General features: G+C 53.0%; 1 protein-coding gene across 4 annotated transcripts in view; it reads right to left on the bottom strand.

Annotated features, from left to right (window-relative positions):
* Nucleotides 1-4,183, bottom strand: part of PLEKHG4 (pleckstrin homology and RhoGEF domain containing G4) — a 90,019-nt gene extending 85,836 nt beyond the window's left edge. For all 4 annotated transcript variants that reach the window (XM_061445456.1, XM_061445457.1, XM_061445458.1 and 1 more), the window contains exon 1: nt 3,659-4,183. In XM_061445456.1, coding sequence (XP_061301440.1) covers nt 3,659-3,661 — 3 coding nt within the window. In that variant the 5' untranslated portion in view covers nt 3,662-4,183. The remainder of the gene's footprint in view (nt 1-3,658) is intronic.
* Between the last annotated feature and the right edge of the window lie 11,298 nt (nt 4,184-15,481).

The raw sequence follows: 15,481 nt of genomic DNA, 5'->3' as shown, positions 1-15,481 counted from the left end.
CCCAGGCAAGTCCGAAGTGCACAGCTGCGAGAGCCTCACCAGATTCACATGCTGGGTCCACAGTCCCCCAGCTACCATTAAAGAGCAGCAGCAGTCCCTCTAGCAAGGGCAGAAAAGCACTCCTGGGCTCACTGCCCAACCACAGCAGCTTTCTGGAAAGGAAGATGTCCCTCACAACCCCCTCTTTGCCTCCAGCCAACCCACCCAAGAGTACTCAAAAATGCTTCTCAGGTGGGGTGGTCTGGCCGTATGTCCTGACCATCTCCTGTGCCCCATCTGGCAGCAGGTAAACCCCACTCCCCCTCCCAGTGAGGAGAAATATCCACCAGGGCATCAGGGCAGATCCCCAGGCAGCAAAGCAATGGGTAGACAAGCAGGGTAGAGCCCAGCCAAGCCCCTGCCTTGCTCACACCAAGCGGTTTTCACAGTTGCAAAGGTCAGTTCTAAGTGGAAGTGGGATACTTTGGCTTAAGGTATCTTAATCATAGAATCATAGAATATTTAGGGTTGGAAAGGACCTTAAGATCATCTAGTTCCAACCCCCCTGCCATGGGCAGGGACACTTCACACTAAGCCATCTCACCCAAGGCCTCGTCCAACCTGGCCTTGAACACTGCCAGGGATGGAGCATTCACAACTTCCCTGGGCAACCTATTCCAGTGCCTCACCGCCCTTACAGTAAAGAATTTCTTCCTTATATCCAATCTAAACTTCCCCTGTTTAAGTTTTAACCCATTGCCCCTTGTCCTGTCATTACAGTCCCTAACGAAGAGTCCCTCTCCAGCATCCCTATAGGCCCCCTTCAGATGCTGGAAGGCTGCTATGAGGTCCCCACACAGCCTTCTCTTCTCAGGCTAAACAATCCCCAGCTTTCTCAGCCTGTCTTCATATGGGAGGTGCTCCAGTCCCCTGATCATCCTCTTGGCCCTCCTCTGGACTTGCTCCAACCATTCCATGTCCTTTTTATGTTGAGGACACCAGAACTGTGCACAATGCTCCAAGTGAGGTCTCACAAGAGCAGAGCAGAGAGGGGCAGGATCACCTCCTTCGACCTGCTGTCACGCTTCTTTTGATGCAGCCCAGGATGCAGTTGGCTTTCTGGGCTGCGAGCGCACACTGAAGCTGGCTCATGTTCATTTTCTCATCGACCAACACCCCCAAGTCCTTCTCCACAGGGCTGCTCTGAATCTCTTCTCCACCCAACCTGTAGCTGTGCCTGGGATTGCTCTGACCCAGGTGTAGGACCTTGCACTTGGCATGGTTAAGCTTCATAAGGTTGGCATCAGCCCACCTCACAAGTGCGTCAGGGTCCCTCTGGATGGCATTCCTTCCCTCCAGCGTTATCAACTGAACCACACATCTGGGTGTCATCGGCAAACTTCCTGAGGCCCACTCAATCCCACTGTCCATGTCACCAACGAAGATGTTGAACAAGACCAGTCCCAACAGTGATCCCTGAGAGACACCATTCATTACTGGTCTCCAGGCAGACATTAAGCTATTGACCACAACTCCTTGCGTGCGGCCATCCAGCCAGCTCTTTATGCACCGAGCGGTCCATCCATCAAATTGATGTCTCTCCAATTTAGAGACAAGGATGTCGTGTGGGACAGTGTTGAACGCTTTGCAGAAGTCCAGGCAGATGATGTCAACTGCTCTATCCCTGTCCATGTGGTGCTTTAAGCATCTTCCAGCTGCAGCAACCCTACACACACACATCATTCCTTACACTGAAACACAACTGGCCCTGTGAAGAGGAATCACCTGCCTCACACAGGACATGGCAGCCAGCAGTTGCACAGTGCCAGACTTCCACCAGGAGCCAAGCTTCTGAGAGTCCTGCAGGCTGCCAGAGGCCATAGGGATGTCTGACACAGGCAACACACTGACCCACATTCACTTAGAGCCCAAATCTTATGCTTGCAGGGTATGTTGGATTCACCAGGACACCAAAAACCCAAGACAAACAGAACAGCTTAGAGCTACAGTCACAGCTGAGCTGCTCAGAGATACACCTCCTGAAATGCAGACTGGTCTAGCACAGTGTTGAGAGCATACCCTTGCCATGGATGAGATTTCCATCGTGTGGCCAGTGCCCATTGCTGTATCTTTGGCAGTTTGGTTTCTGGTTCCCGCTCCTTGCAGCGGCCAAGCCTGAACTCAGCACCCAAGAAGCACAATCCCTCCTCAGCAGCAAGGCATGGTTCCCACACACCCGCAACCCACCATGGACCTGGACTGGCTGTAGCACTGCTTACACAGAGGCTCCACATACACAACCATGCTCCAGACATCTTTTGCATCACACATTAAAACAAGGTGAAGGAGAGCCTAAACTGGAGAGTCTGGGAATCAGAAAGTCACCTCCAAACTGCAGGATCTGGTCTCTTGCCGGAGCAGAACTCCAGTCTCTACAGCAGAGTGCATTCCTTAGGACTGCAAGGGATGGCAGAACGCATCCTTTAGGACTGCACCCACTCTGCTCAGACCCAAACAGTGCTCTTCTTTGATTGCAGCTTCATAGCACAAGCAGAACAGACCAAAGCATGCCAGGGACACACTAGGCATGGGGTGAGGAAAAGGGTTCTCCTTACTGGAGTGGAAGAGTGGGAGAAGCAAGATGCCTCCAGGCCTTCACAGCAGGATGGGAGAGGAGAGCACACCACAGAGTTGACATGGGCATGTGAGGGTACAGAGAGCGACAGGGTCCTCTGCAGAGGAGCTGGAGAGTGGCAAAGGGGAATGACATGGGTCTGAATTTAAGCTCAGGCTTAAAAATCCAGAAGTTGGGCAACTCATCCTCCAGTGAAAGCCAACCTTCTCCAGGCTCAGAAGCTGGAGTCTTAAAAAGGAGCAAGTCACTGCTAGCCACAGCAGCCATACAAGCTGTTTGTCCCCCTCATGTACTTTGCTCCCTCTGCTGTGGAGAAGCAGGCCATGACACAGCAGGACACATCCAGGATATTTAGGGCTGCTGGGCACATGGATCCTAGCCTGAGCACAAGGAACAGACTATCAGAAGCCAGATTGCTGCTCAGTGGCATCTCACCACAGGTCCCTCCAGCCTCTGCCAAACCCAGGCAGGGCACCTTGTTTGCAGGCAATGCCTGCAGACCCTGCAGCCCCTGCAGGGGAAACAGGGCTCTCTGCTCCCATCTGGGCTCAACAGCCTCTCTCCTTCTCAGACAAGGATCCCCACATGCAGAATTCCACTCAGAAAGGGCAGGATCTGTGCCCGGCTCCAGGGGTTTCCGTGAGCCCCTGAATGCCTCCCTAGGCAGAAGAAAAGCCGATGCTCTCCCCTTCCTTGGCCTCTGCAAGAAGGCAGTGCCCACAGCCCCAGGGCAAGGGCAGGAGGAGAGCCCAGCATCTAGGCAGCCCAACAGACAGGGCCTTGCCGACCTGCCCCATCCCAGCTCCTCACTCCAGGGCTGCACCCCTATAGGTACTACCCCGCAGTGCCAATGAGAGCCCCGTGTCCCTGCAGCCACCGTCAGCGTCTGGACCCAGGGCACAATGTGCTAGTAGAGTAACGGGAAGTCCCAGAAGAGCTGTTTCCCACTCCCAACATGAGCCGTGTGCTGGCTCCAGGAAGGCTGCCCCACAGCAGCTCCATCCCGTGCCCGTGGTGAAGAGCCCTCCGCAGACATTTCCTTACCATGTTCCCAGCCTCCTTTACTCCCCCTCACTTCCAAAGGCAGCATTTCTTCTCCTTTTCCTCCATGTGTGCAACGCAGTGTCTCCTCTCCCCGCCGAGGACGTGAACCACCGGAGCACTTCGAGTTCTGGACTGTAATCCAAGCCCTCACCGCCCCCAGCACAGCTCCAACTAATCTAACTCATGACACTACCGGGGCTGAGCAGGGGACCTCCAAGGTTTCTCTGACAGCCAACTCCAGAGGGGCATAGCGAGTGCAGGTTGCTGCCTCCCCCAGCCTTGTGGGGACCTCGGGGACATGGGCAGAGACAGCAGCACTCACCGGCTGCTGGTTACAGCACTGCTGCTATCTGCTGTGTCCCTCAAGAGCACGCTTCAGCCTCTCCACAGACCTGCTTAATGCAGATGCTTTGTGGCAGGGAGCTGCCTTTGCCCGGGAAAGGCTGAATAGCTGCTGGAGGAGAATAAGCCCATGGCAGGCATCCTGAGGTCTCAAGCTTCCCAAAGAGGTTTCCAGCAAAATCCTCTCCCCTGCCTCCTCTTGGCTCGCTTTTCTCTAAGTCCAGAGGCTTCTCCACTCTGTGAGATCCTCGGGCAGAGCTGCAGGTTAAGCAAAGTGCTGAGAAATACAAAAAGAGTGCTCTGAAATTTTGTGTTGCTAAGATCTAGAAGGAAAACAGAGAGGCAGTGACCGCTTCAGGCAACAGCGACAAACTACACTGGTATCAGGCGGGAGATGGAGACCTCACCCCCTCCCAAAGGAGGAAGTAATTTAACATGGCAAGTTTCTCCACCCCTCCATTAATTGTTTAAGATGGCCAGAGGCCAAAACACTGCCCGAGCAGTGTGGAAGGTCACGGAACAGGCAGGCAGCAGCCTCCAGAAGTGACAGCGGGAAAGGGCAGAGCCACAGATGGAGGGGAGAGGCAGGTGCTGCAGGGCATCCCAGGACCTGCAGACACACAGAGCCTTTGTCTAACGGGAAGCAGGGCAGGAAGTGACACACAGCGAAGCTTCAGAGCCCTGGGCATGAGGTGCAGGGCCTGGCAGCACGGCACAGGACCAAGAGCTGCCTCCCTAGCCTTGCCTGGCAAAGCAGCACGTGGTCATGCATGCTCCACAAGGGCTGACGCTCCATTAAGGAAACCACAGTGCTGGGATGTGGCTGTCCCCTCCTTTGGAAGACATCACAAAGACCATTCCAAAAGGACAGGTGACTTGTGCAGGACATGAGGACCTGCAGCAGGAGGGAAGATGTCCCCTGCATGGGCAAGCTCAGAAGAGCAGCACAGGGTATTTGCCTGCTGAAGCTGGGATGATAGCTACCAAACACCCCTGCTGCTGTGGCTCTAGGGGCAGACCCCGCAGTCTTCCCAAGCCTTGTTCCACAAGAGCCCATGACAGCTGGTCCAGCTAAAGAGCCCCTTCAGAAACTCCTCTCCCAGGGACAATTGCCAGTAGTTGGCCCTAAAACCCATTGTATATGATGACCTCATGGCATGTTTTCAGACATAACCAGTGAACAAGGGTTCGAGTAGTCCCAAATCCAACCATTCCATACACCAGCTGCATGATGTGCTGTTGTGCTTCCTATGGGCAGCAACAATGGATGATGGTCCCTGCAGCACACCACAGCAAGGAGAGCTTCCAGCCTACGCAGATGAGTTCAGTTGATAATCATAGAATCACAGCCTGGTTTAGGTTGGAAGGGACCTTAAGATCATCCACTTCCAGCCCCCTACCACGGGCAGGGACATCTTCCATTAGACCAGGTTGCTCCAAGCCCCGTCCAGCCTGGCCTTGAACACTGCTAGGGGCAGGGCAGCCACAGCTTCTCTGGGCAACCTGTGCCAGGGCCTCAGCACCCTCACAGGGAAGAACTTCCTCCTTATATCCAGTCTAAACTTCCCCTGTTTCAGTTTAACCTGTTACCCCTTGTCCTATCACTACAGTCCCTGATGAAGAATCTCTCCCCAACATCCTTATAGGCCCCCTTCACATACTGGAAGGTTGCTATGAGGTCTCCACACAGCCTTCTCCAGGCTGAACAGCTCCAACTTTCTCAGCCTGTCTTCACACAGGAGGTGCTCCAGCCCTTGATCATCCTCATGGCCTCCTCTGGACTTGCTCCAACAGTTCTATGTCCTTCTTAAAATGGGAAATAATCCCAAGCTGGGTGAAGGAGAGCAGCCTTGCCAATGCAAAGGGTGTTAAATGCCCAGCAGAGCCACTACTTAGTTGTCATCGCAGTAACTAAAGGAATTTGTGGTCATGTTGCTTAATGCAGGAAAGCTTCTTTGTCCCCCATATTCATAGGAGGAGGATGAGGAACCTGGCATACTTCCCCAGTACAGCCTCCAACCACAGATGTCACCATCTGCAGAAGCAGCTTTGCCGTTATCTATTCCCCAAACACACCTCCCAGCCTAAAGACGTGGCTCTACCTTTGCAACATCCTCCCGCAGATGCTGGGAGTCTCCTAAGGACGACCTTTAACCAGCAAACAGGTCTCTGCAGTTACCCGCCTCCGAGTAGATTTGAAGCCTTCAAGCAGTCTTGGCTACCAGCAGCCTGGGTACTGATACTGGGCTCTTCTGGGCCACTCCAGCAGTGGATTAAAGCCCCAAACAGCCTGTTTGAAAGCCCACAATGGGGCTGAAAGGGACCCCACGGGCCAGAAGCTATCTCAGCTTTTGAATAAGAGACATGCACTCCTCAGACAGCACAAAGGATAGCAAAGACCCAGGTTGGGCTGGGGCAACCCAAGAGCCTGTGGGATGAATGGGACAGAGCAGAGAATCTGCTCTCATGCTGCTACCAAACCAGTTAGGTCTCCTGCACCCAGACCTCTGGCAGCGGCTCCAGGGTGAGAACAACTTTTGGCTTTCCTCATCCTTTCAAGGGGTGTCTGGGAGAACAAGCTTGCCATCTCCTTTAGTTGAGTTAGTAGGTTAAAATACCATCAAGCTGCCTAATTCCAGCTCTTTGATGGCCAGAAAAAGAGGCACTTTCAAGGGCTGGTGTAGGAGTTTGCAGCATCCCCATAACAGATGGGAGGGACACCACATAAGCACACAGAACCCATAGCTTGTTCCAATCGCATTTTTCACCTCTGTGACCAGAGACACAGCCAACACTCACTATCCGCATCCTACTCAAACTATATAACCATTAGCACATATTTTTTTGCAGCGCAGCAGCTAGCTCAGTTGTGCAGATGATAACTAAAAGCTCTCCACAAGTTCCCAAGCCAACACCACATAGGACAATGCAGGAAAGTTGGTGGCTGTAGACCTACATTTATACAAGCAGAGACGGAAAAGGCTGTCTATCACAAAAGCAGCTTAGAGCCTAACCTCATCCTCCTCCCTTTGCTGCACAGCACTTGAAGCTCAGGACCACCTTTCCCTATCAAGGATCTCCAACCTGGAGAGCCCAAGCTAGGCTCACCCCCATGCCAGTCAGAGCCAGTGACGTGATTTCCTGTGCTGTGGTGCTGTGCTTAGGAGAACATCTCACTGCTGTTTACTCTCATATAGAGCTTTTCTTTTTTTCCCATTGCAAAGTGGCCTTTCCCTCCTCTCCTGCATTGTAGAGCCATTTCCTGCACAAGCACATGGGAGACAGCTGTAGCCAGCACTTCAGTGGGTGTTCAAAAGCCCCTCTTGACTGAGCCTGACAACAATGCCACACTTGTTCCCCAACACAGTCTCGCACTGTCTCCTCGCAGGGGCAGCTCCTTGCTCTCGCACAAGGCCAGTGCTTTCCTTGGGCTTGGTTTAATTGCTGAAGCCATTGCAAAAGGCTGTCGTCATCCAGCTCTGCAGGCAGAGAGCAGCTACCCACACAGCAGAACCAGGTCCTGTGCATGGACTGATGGGCAAATGATGGGCGCTGAGGGAACTGCTCTGGTACCTGCCTCCAGCAGCAGCTCAATACTGCTAAGCACAACCTGTCCCCAAGGTAAAATATGGCAAAAGGCAGCAAAGGCCAACATCAAGATGGATGGGGAGACAAACTTTGAAGCCTGTGGGACCTCCCCAGATTTGAGGGATTAAAGTTGGAACACCAACTGTTCTGAAATTTCGTGGGTTATAACTTCAGACCTTCATCTCTTTCTTCCCCATCCCCTTTCCCCTGTGTTGCATCTGGTTTGCAGAGCTGCTGAAGCAGTATCACAGCCTAGAGCCCCATCAGGGCAGGGAGAGAGCAGAGGCAGAGGCTGGAGGCAGGGAAAGGATCTCTGCCTGTGCATCTGTTCTGCTTATCTTCAGTTGTGCAAAGCAGGGAGAGCTTAATGTTTTTATGAATAGGACTCTGCTGTGCTGGAAACAAGACAAAACAGATGTTTTAGATGCCAGATAAGGACATCTTCTGACCTAGGGGAAGTTGTGGAATACACATGCTAGCTAGACAACTGCACTACAGCAGACAACAACTCTTAAGAAAACAGCCCCACGCACTCCATGTTAGTTTAGCATGATCACTGGTGTGGTCTTCAGCACACCTCACAGACACTCCTATGGCCATAGGGACTGCTAAGGGGAAGGAGAGCCTCGGAGCAGGCATTGGCAGAGCAGCAGTCCAGGACCTATGGCCTCTGCTCACCCACTCATCAGTGGATTTCTCTAAATCTACTTCAAAAGCACCTCCTCATCATCCCTTCCACCAGCCCCCGTGTCCACACACATGGTTATGCAGATGTCACATCTGATTAAGCTGTGCCCTGAAACTGTAAGTTCAAGAACTGTACCTTACAATCCCACCAAGCTACCCACTGTGAACCCCATTCCCTTTCCACTTGGCAGCTTATAAAAACATGGGAAGCCACCAAGAAGCAGCGTTAGACCCCACTCAGCACAAGAAGGCACCTAAAGACCAGAGACAGGTCTTGCTTTTCTTTGACAAAACCTGTTTGAAGCAAACAAGTGCTGCAGCAAGTGTAGCTGCAAGCAGCCCTTCGAACAATGTTCGGTACAGAACTAGTTCTCTCCCTATCAGGAGGACAAGAGCAGGCTGTATGCAGTTTAGTAATGTTTACTTGTGATCTGAAAGAAAGGTTTAAAGCAGGCCTTGGCTTCACAAAAGCACATCTTGGTTTAACCAATTAATTTGATAATCCCCTACTTGCAATCCTCAGGAGACATTCAGCTTCTAAAGCAAGTAATTACTGCTAAGTGGCAACCTCTTTGTGAGGCCCAGGCTGATTAGGGGAAAAAATGTCTTAAGCCAGAAATATAATCGTGGTGTCATTTCCCAGAAGGACTGGAGGAGAGGCTGCACAACAACAGCTGGTCATGCTCACCGATTGAAGCAACAGGAGCAACTCAATTACTTGGTCCCTAACTATGCGTCAAGATGTTCAGTGCCATGTGCAAACCTGACGTGCCCTTAACCATCAGGAGGCTTTCCAGACGTTTTACAGGTATAGAAGGCAGGAAGGTTCCACTTTGGGCTCTCAAATGCATGTGTGCCACTGGGGGGATTAAAAAAAAAAAAAGTAATAAAGCAACTGCCCATCAGGCCTGCTGCAGCACATGTACAAGCACACAGTGCACAGTCCCACAGGAAAGCAGTCCAAGCAGGGCAATGCCAGCCTTACAGCTTCTCTGCGCAGCTCCAAAGGCACACTTTGATGACATACAGTGTCCTCCCAGACAAGCCAGCTGCTCTCCATACATGCAGAGCACTCGCTTGTCTAATGCCTGCTCCAGGCATCCCCAAGTGCCCTGGATCTCAGCTCAGAAACAGCCCAGCACTGGCATCACTGCCAAAGCCTGCAGGACATAGTCCTGCTTCTGCACATATCCAAGTCACTTGTCTCAGGCTGGGCAGCTTTGGGCTCTGTCAACTTTGGGCTAATGTCCTCTCCTTATATGAAGGTCATGAACACAGCCAGTACAGGTAGGAGCAGGGCTTGGATGGAATCTAGGCCTCCCACCCCAGTCGGGCACCCTACCAATAGGCACATTTTCTCTATAGCACACACATCCCCCAAGAGGTTTTCTAGCTGTGGTGGACTCCCCTATGTGGGTCTGGGTCTCAGCATCCCACTGTCTGGTTGGCAGAAGACCCCAAATCCCCCAGGAGCCTGGAACAGAGACATGTAAGACACAGAGCCAGGCAGGATCAAGCCTTCATGGATGCAAACCTAGAAAATAGAACTAAAAAACCTGCTTGCTTGCCTCCCTGCAGTTCAGGCACTGCCTGCCTTTCCTGAGGGAAAAGTGCTCTTGCCTTAGTCCAGCTATGGCTTCAGGACTGCTGCTTCAAAACTCAACACCACCTCTGAACAAAAGAACAGACCGGCTTTTGCTGAAGAGCAGCCTGAAACTGACCCATCTCTCTCCAGATCCCACATCTTTAACGGCACAAGCCAGTCATCTGTTTACCTTCCCTTCTGGCAGTGATGCTCTATGCTATTTACTCCCACAGTAACGTGCACTAAACAGCACGTTTAGTGTACTCTCAGACAGTACACTCACTTCTGAGCTAGACATGCTAGTGCACCTACACCCTTCCTGCCCCAGCCCAGCAGCCATCTCCCGCCTGCACAGGGGATGTGGGGCAGAGGGTCTCCCAACTACCACAAATGCCATCCTCACCTCTCAGCTGCCAGAGGAGCACTCTTTTCTGGTCTGCTTGACAGAGCAAGGGTTGCAATGACAGACACCCACCCCCCCCATCACTGCACCAACAGGAGCCCTGACCTGTGTCACTGCTCTGTGTGCAGCTCACACCTAAGCAACCAGCAGCCACACCAGGGGAAGCAGATGCGACCTTCCATGGACACCCCAAGTAGATACTAAGCACCAACCACTACCAACCAAGGGCTGGGACACATTTCTGAGCTGGAGACCCATCCCTTCTCTTCACAATAGCAACCTAAACCCGACTGTGCCCTGCTAGGAGGGAGAGCTGACAGTTTTAACTATCCCACTCCAGGGAGGGGACCCCACTTCCAACCACTGACTGCAGCCTCTGTCCCACAATTTTATAGAGCCAGGCCCTACCTGGGATGGCAGCCAGAAAACACAGCACCTCCTTCACTCTTCTCCAGGAGCTCTCACCCCCAGGACTGCTATTCCCCCTGAGCACAAGCTCTGCCAACCCCACCCAGCTCCCCCAGCCCTTCACAGACCCCACACTTACAGCCAGCACTTGCAGAGCCTCTGCCCAGCAGATCCCAGCAGATCCTGCAAACCATTCTCCCATGGCAGAGCCTCTCCAGAGAGAAGGAAAGCTCTCACCTGCCTGCAGTTTGCTCCTGCAGGCAGAACAGCAGCTGGGTTAGCTCAACACTGAGTGGGGCAGAACAATAGCCCCAAGGTGCAGTACCATGAGGGCATGCAGTCCCACATGAAATTTATACAGCCACATGGGCGTTCCCTGGGACCAGCAATCCTGTTGTCTGTAGCAGCTGGGCTGTGGTGCCCACGGAACTCAGGCAGTCTCACTGTGGGTCCTTTGGGTGCTTTTCAAAGTATTCTCAATCCTGTTGATATTTCCAGCATTGGAAGAGTAACCTGCTCAGAGCTGGGCAGTGGTATCCTGTGGTACAGGAGAGACCTGCCTCCAGATCCACCCCTCCAGCCTTTTACAGCTGGTAGCAAAGGGGAAAGATCTGATTCCTCCATCGCAGTCTCAACAGAGCAGCTCTACAAGGCTACAGGCTGAGGTTCAAGTCACTCTGCAGCAGGCAAACAGCAGTTTGGGGACAGGGTCTTCTCCCCAGGGGAGTCTGGAGCCAGCTGTACTGATCCAGAGCACAGAAGGTGATAGGGAGGGTCCTCAGATGCCACTGGGAAGGGCTGGTTTGATGGGGATAGCAGCAGTCTGCCATGGGACATGCGTAGCTGGCAATTAGAGGAGTGAACCTCAGGGAATGCCTACAGCAAGGGTGCCAGGCAGGAACACAGAGCCGTTCCCAAAGCAGGTGGTGTGATGTGGATCATGGGTGCTACACCAGGGACCCTTCATTCCCAGTGCAGGTTGGAGGGAGAGGACCCTGTACCAGGCAGGGGCACATGACAGGGATGCTGTGACCACAGTGCCAGATAGGATGGGCACTTCCTCTCCATGGTGCCAGGGCACCAGCAGGAAATAGCATGATTCAATCCCGCCAGCAGCAGTAACAGTGTGTCTCCTACAGGAGATGAGCAGCTTCCTCTTCAGATAGAAGAGGGCAGAGGGCTCATGGCTCCTCATCATCAGTCTCTCCTGCTTTCCTCTCACCCTTTTCTTCCATCACTGCTGCTGTTCTCTTCCTCCTTGCAAAGGGATCTCTGCTCCCAGATCAAGACAGGGAAGACCAGCAATGAAGCCACTATATGAAGGGACCAGGAGGCTTACATCCCTTTAGCATTCATGGAACCCAAAGTGGCCCAGTTGTTACTATGGGAACCCCTGCCTGTGGAGGAGCTTGGCAATAATGGGATAAACAGGTCAAGAACTGTGGGATTGATATTCCAGCTATCCCTGGGAGCAGAGGGAGTTCAGCAGCCCAGCCAGAGCTAGGAGTCCTCAGCCCTCTGAGTCCAGGAAGGGGCTTCCTCCACACTGCTGCATGCATACATTCCAAGTGTGTGTTCTTTGCTGGTTTGGTATTTTTTACTTTAAAACAGGCTTTGGGTTTGGGCAGTGCTTTGTCCCTAACAAGGCAGCCCCTGCCTGTGTTCCCCACTGGCTGAAGTGAAGGCACCTGAGGCAGAGCTGGAGGCTCCCCAGGAACACTGGGTTGAGCAGTGGGGGCTGTCAACAGGCAGGGGCAGGCAGCTGCCTGCACAGCACAACCGAGAAGAGAGTGGTGGGAAGCTAAAGGAGCAACTCAACACACACACCGCTGCTCCCCAGGCACAGAGAAAGAGACCTGAAACTAGCACAGGGATAACACGGGGTCTGGAGTCTGCTCTCTTAGAACCAGACTGCAAGAGCTGGGTGTGTTCAGTCTAGAGCAGAGCAGACAGAGGGGATCTCATTAATGAAGACCAGTACCTGAAAGGTGGGTGCCAGGAGGATGGTGCCAGACTCTTTTCAGTGGTGCCCAGGGACACGACAAGGAGCATAAACTGATACAGAAGTTTCACCTCAACATTAGGAAGAACAACTTCCTTTGAGGGTGGCAAAGCCCTGGAACAGGCTGCCCAAGGGGGTTGTGGAGTCTCCCTCTTTGAGACATTCAAAACCCTCCCGGTTCCTGTGTGACCTGCTCTAGGCAGCCCCGCCTTAGCAGGAGGTTGAACTGGATGATATCCAGAGGTTCCTTGCATCCCTGATGATTCTGTGATTCAGTGATATACAGAATCATAGAATTATTTGGGTTGGAATGGACCTTCAGAGCTCATCTAGTCCCATGCCCTGCAGGGAGCAGGGACACCGTAATCCAGACCAAGCTGCCCAGAGCCACGTCCAGCCTGGCCTGGGATGTCTCCAGGGATGAGGCATCCACCACCTCTCTGGGCAACCTGAGCCAACATTTTACCACCCCAATGTATAAAATTTCTTCCTCACATCCAGCCTGAATCTCCCCTCTGTCAGGTTAAAGCCATTCCCCCTTGTCCTGTCCCTACAGGCCCTTGTCCAAAGCCCCTCTCCAAGTCTCTTGTAGCCCCTTTAGGCACTGGAGCTGCCCTAAGGTCTCCCCTTAAAGAGCCTTCTCTTCTCCAGGCTGAACCAGCCCAGCTCTCTCAGCCTGGCTCCAGAAAAAGTGATAATGGGGTTTATTTTCCTCACCGAACCACCCCGGTGGAACCGCAGGCCCGGGCATTCTTCGCCGTGCTCCGCTGCACTCCTGAGGGCTGCCTGGGCCCTCTGGGGAGCGAGGGAGCCATTTTGGCGGTGGGCAGGCCTCGGTGCGGCGCGCCCTCTGCCGGCCGCGCGAGGCTCCCCGCAGCCCCCGTCTCCAGAGGCGGTGGCTGAGGTGTGGGGCAGCCTTCGATGGGACCTGATTTACTGTTTACTTCAAAAGCTGTTTTTTTTGGTGGGTTTTGTTGGGGGTTTTGTTTGTTTGTTTGTTTGTTTGTTTGTTTGTTTATTTGTTTGTTTGTTTGGTTGGTTGGTTGGTTGGTTGGTTGGAGAGTAAAAAAACTAAACATCATAATTCTGACTGTTCCCCAGCAGGAGGAAACGAAGATCAGAGTTAGCCTGGTGCGAATCACCCATTGACTACCCAGCAGGGGCCTGGCTGAGGAGCTCCCTCAGTCAGAGAATCACAGGATCCCAGACTGGTTTGGGTTGGAAAGGACCTTAAAGCTCATCCAGTTCCAACCCCCTACCACAGGCAGGGACACCTTTCACTAGAGCAGTTAAAACAAAGCCAAACCAAAGACACTGCAGCATCCTTCACTGTCAGTGGTGGGCTGAGCCACGGTGTTCGAGAGATGATGGTGACACTACCGGAGATCCGAGGACACCTTTAGTTTTGCAGCTCACCACAAAGCCTCCCTAGCTCTAAAAGTACCCAAAACCACATCTCCTTCAGAGCACTGCCTGTCTGAAGCACCTCTGGGATGTGAGTACACAAGGTCCTTGTGCAGCTGAGAAAGCACACGAGGATTTATCCTTCCTTGCAGAAGCAGCCCTGACACTTACCTCACCCACCTGCTGAAACAGGATCCCAGGCATCAACCTGCAGGCAGCTTTTCTTGGCAAGTTCAAGAACCATCCCTCAGGAACATAGAATGGTTTGTACTGGAAGGGACCTTAAAGCTCATCCAGTTCCAAGCCCCTGCCACAGGCAGGGACACCTTCCACTAGACCAGGTTGCTCCAAGCCCTGTCCAACCTGGCCTTGAACACTGCCAGGGATGGGGCAGCCACAGCTTCTCTGGGCAACCTGTGCCAGGGCCTCACCACCCTCACAGGAAAGAACTTCTTCCTTATGTCCCAGCAAACATAGGCTGGTGTTTGCCAGCTTCTTCACCACCAGCTCCTATCAGCCATCCCTGCACCACGACATGTGAAAACATAATAGATCTTGGCCTTCATAATTTTCTTTATTTTTGTCATCTTTCTGGGGTGCCTTTCCAAAGCTTTTGCTGGCTTTCTCCACAAATAGGAGAGGGGAGGGATGCCTACTGAAAATATGTGCATCTACATGCGCGTAGGAGGTAGATGAGAATATCCCAGTGCTGGGAGATGGAGCTTTCTGAGAAAGCAGTCAGCACCCAAAACATCATGAGAAACCTGAAGGGGCTGACCCCAGCATAAGAGATGCTCGTGTGGTCTCAGCACCAGACATGCCTAGAAGAATGCTCCCAGGGCAGGTCTGAACCCACCATTCATCCGTCTACCTGCGAGAGCCTCAGAGCCACAGAGCCACCGGGGACACACATATGGCGAGGCCCCGACATGCATAGTCCAGAAGCCAACTTACCCCCAGGATCCAGAGCAAAGCTGTAACTGTCTCTCTGACTTCAACCCCACTGCCTTTCCAAGCCCTTTTCACCAGCTGCCTGCAGCTAAGTACAACCTGTGGTCTGAGGTAGGTATCAGACCAATTGGGCTCACAGCCACATCCCAAGTGTCCTCAGCACCCTCCCTCTCCAACTAACCTGCCCCAGGTTCTATTTACCTTCAGGTCAGCCTTGCCGCGGGGCAGCAGATGCTAGGAGAAGGCGAGGTGAGAGGCGCTCAGGTGGCTTCTTCAGGAATCTTTGGCTTCCTCAGGGCTGTGAGGAACAGCTCTGTTTGGCTGTGGGGAGGATCACAGCTCTAGGATCTGGGGTACTTATAAAACCAAAGCCCCCAGCATGCTCACATCCATCCTGGCTGTTCTGCAGGAATCCCCAGGAGCAGCAGCCTGGCCACACAGGGAATCCCACAG

The sequence above is a fragment of the Pezoporus flaviventris genome, unplaced genomic scaffold (assembly GCF_033815535.1).
Source record: "Pezoporus flaviventris isolate CSIRO_AGI_PZ_B2104156 unplaced genomic scaffold, CSIRO_AGI_Pfla_v1 ptg000004l, whole genome shotgun sequence".
NCBI classification, from domain to species: Eukaryota; Metazoa; Chordata; class Aves; order Psittaciformes; family Psittacidae; genus Pezoporus; species Pezoporus flaviventris.
This window is presented reverse-complemented; position numbering and strand designations above follow the sequence as displayed.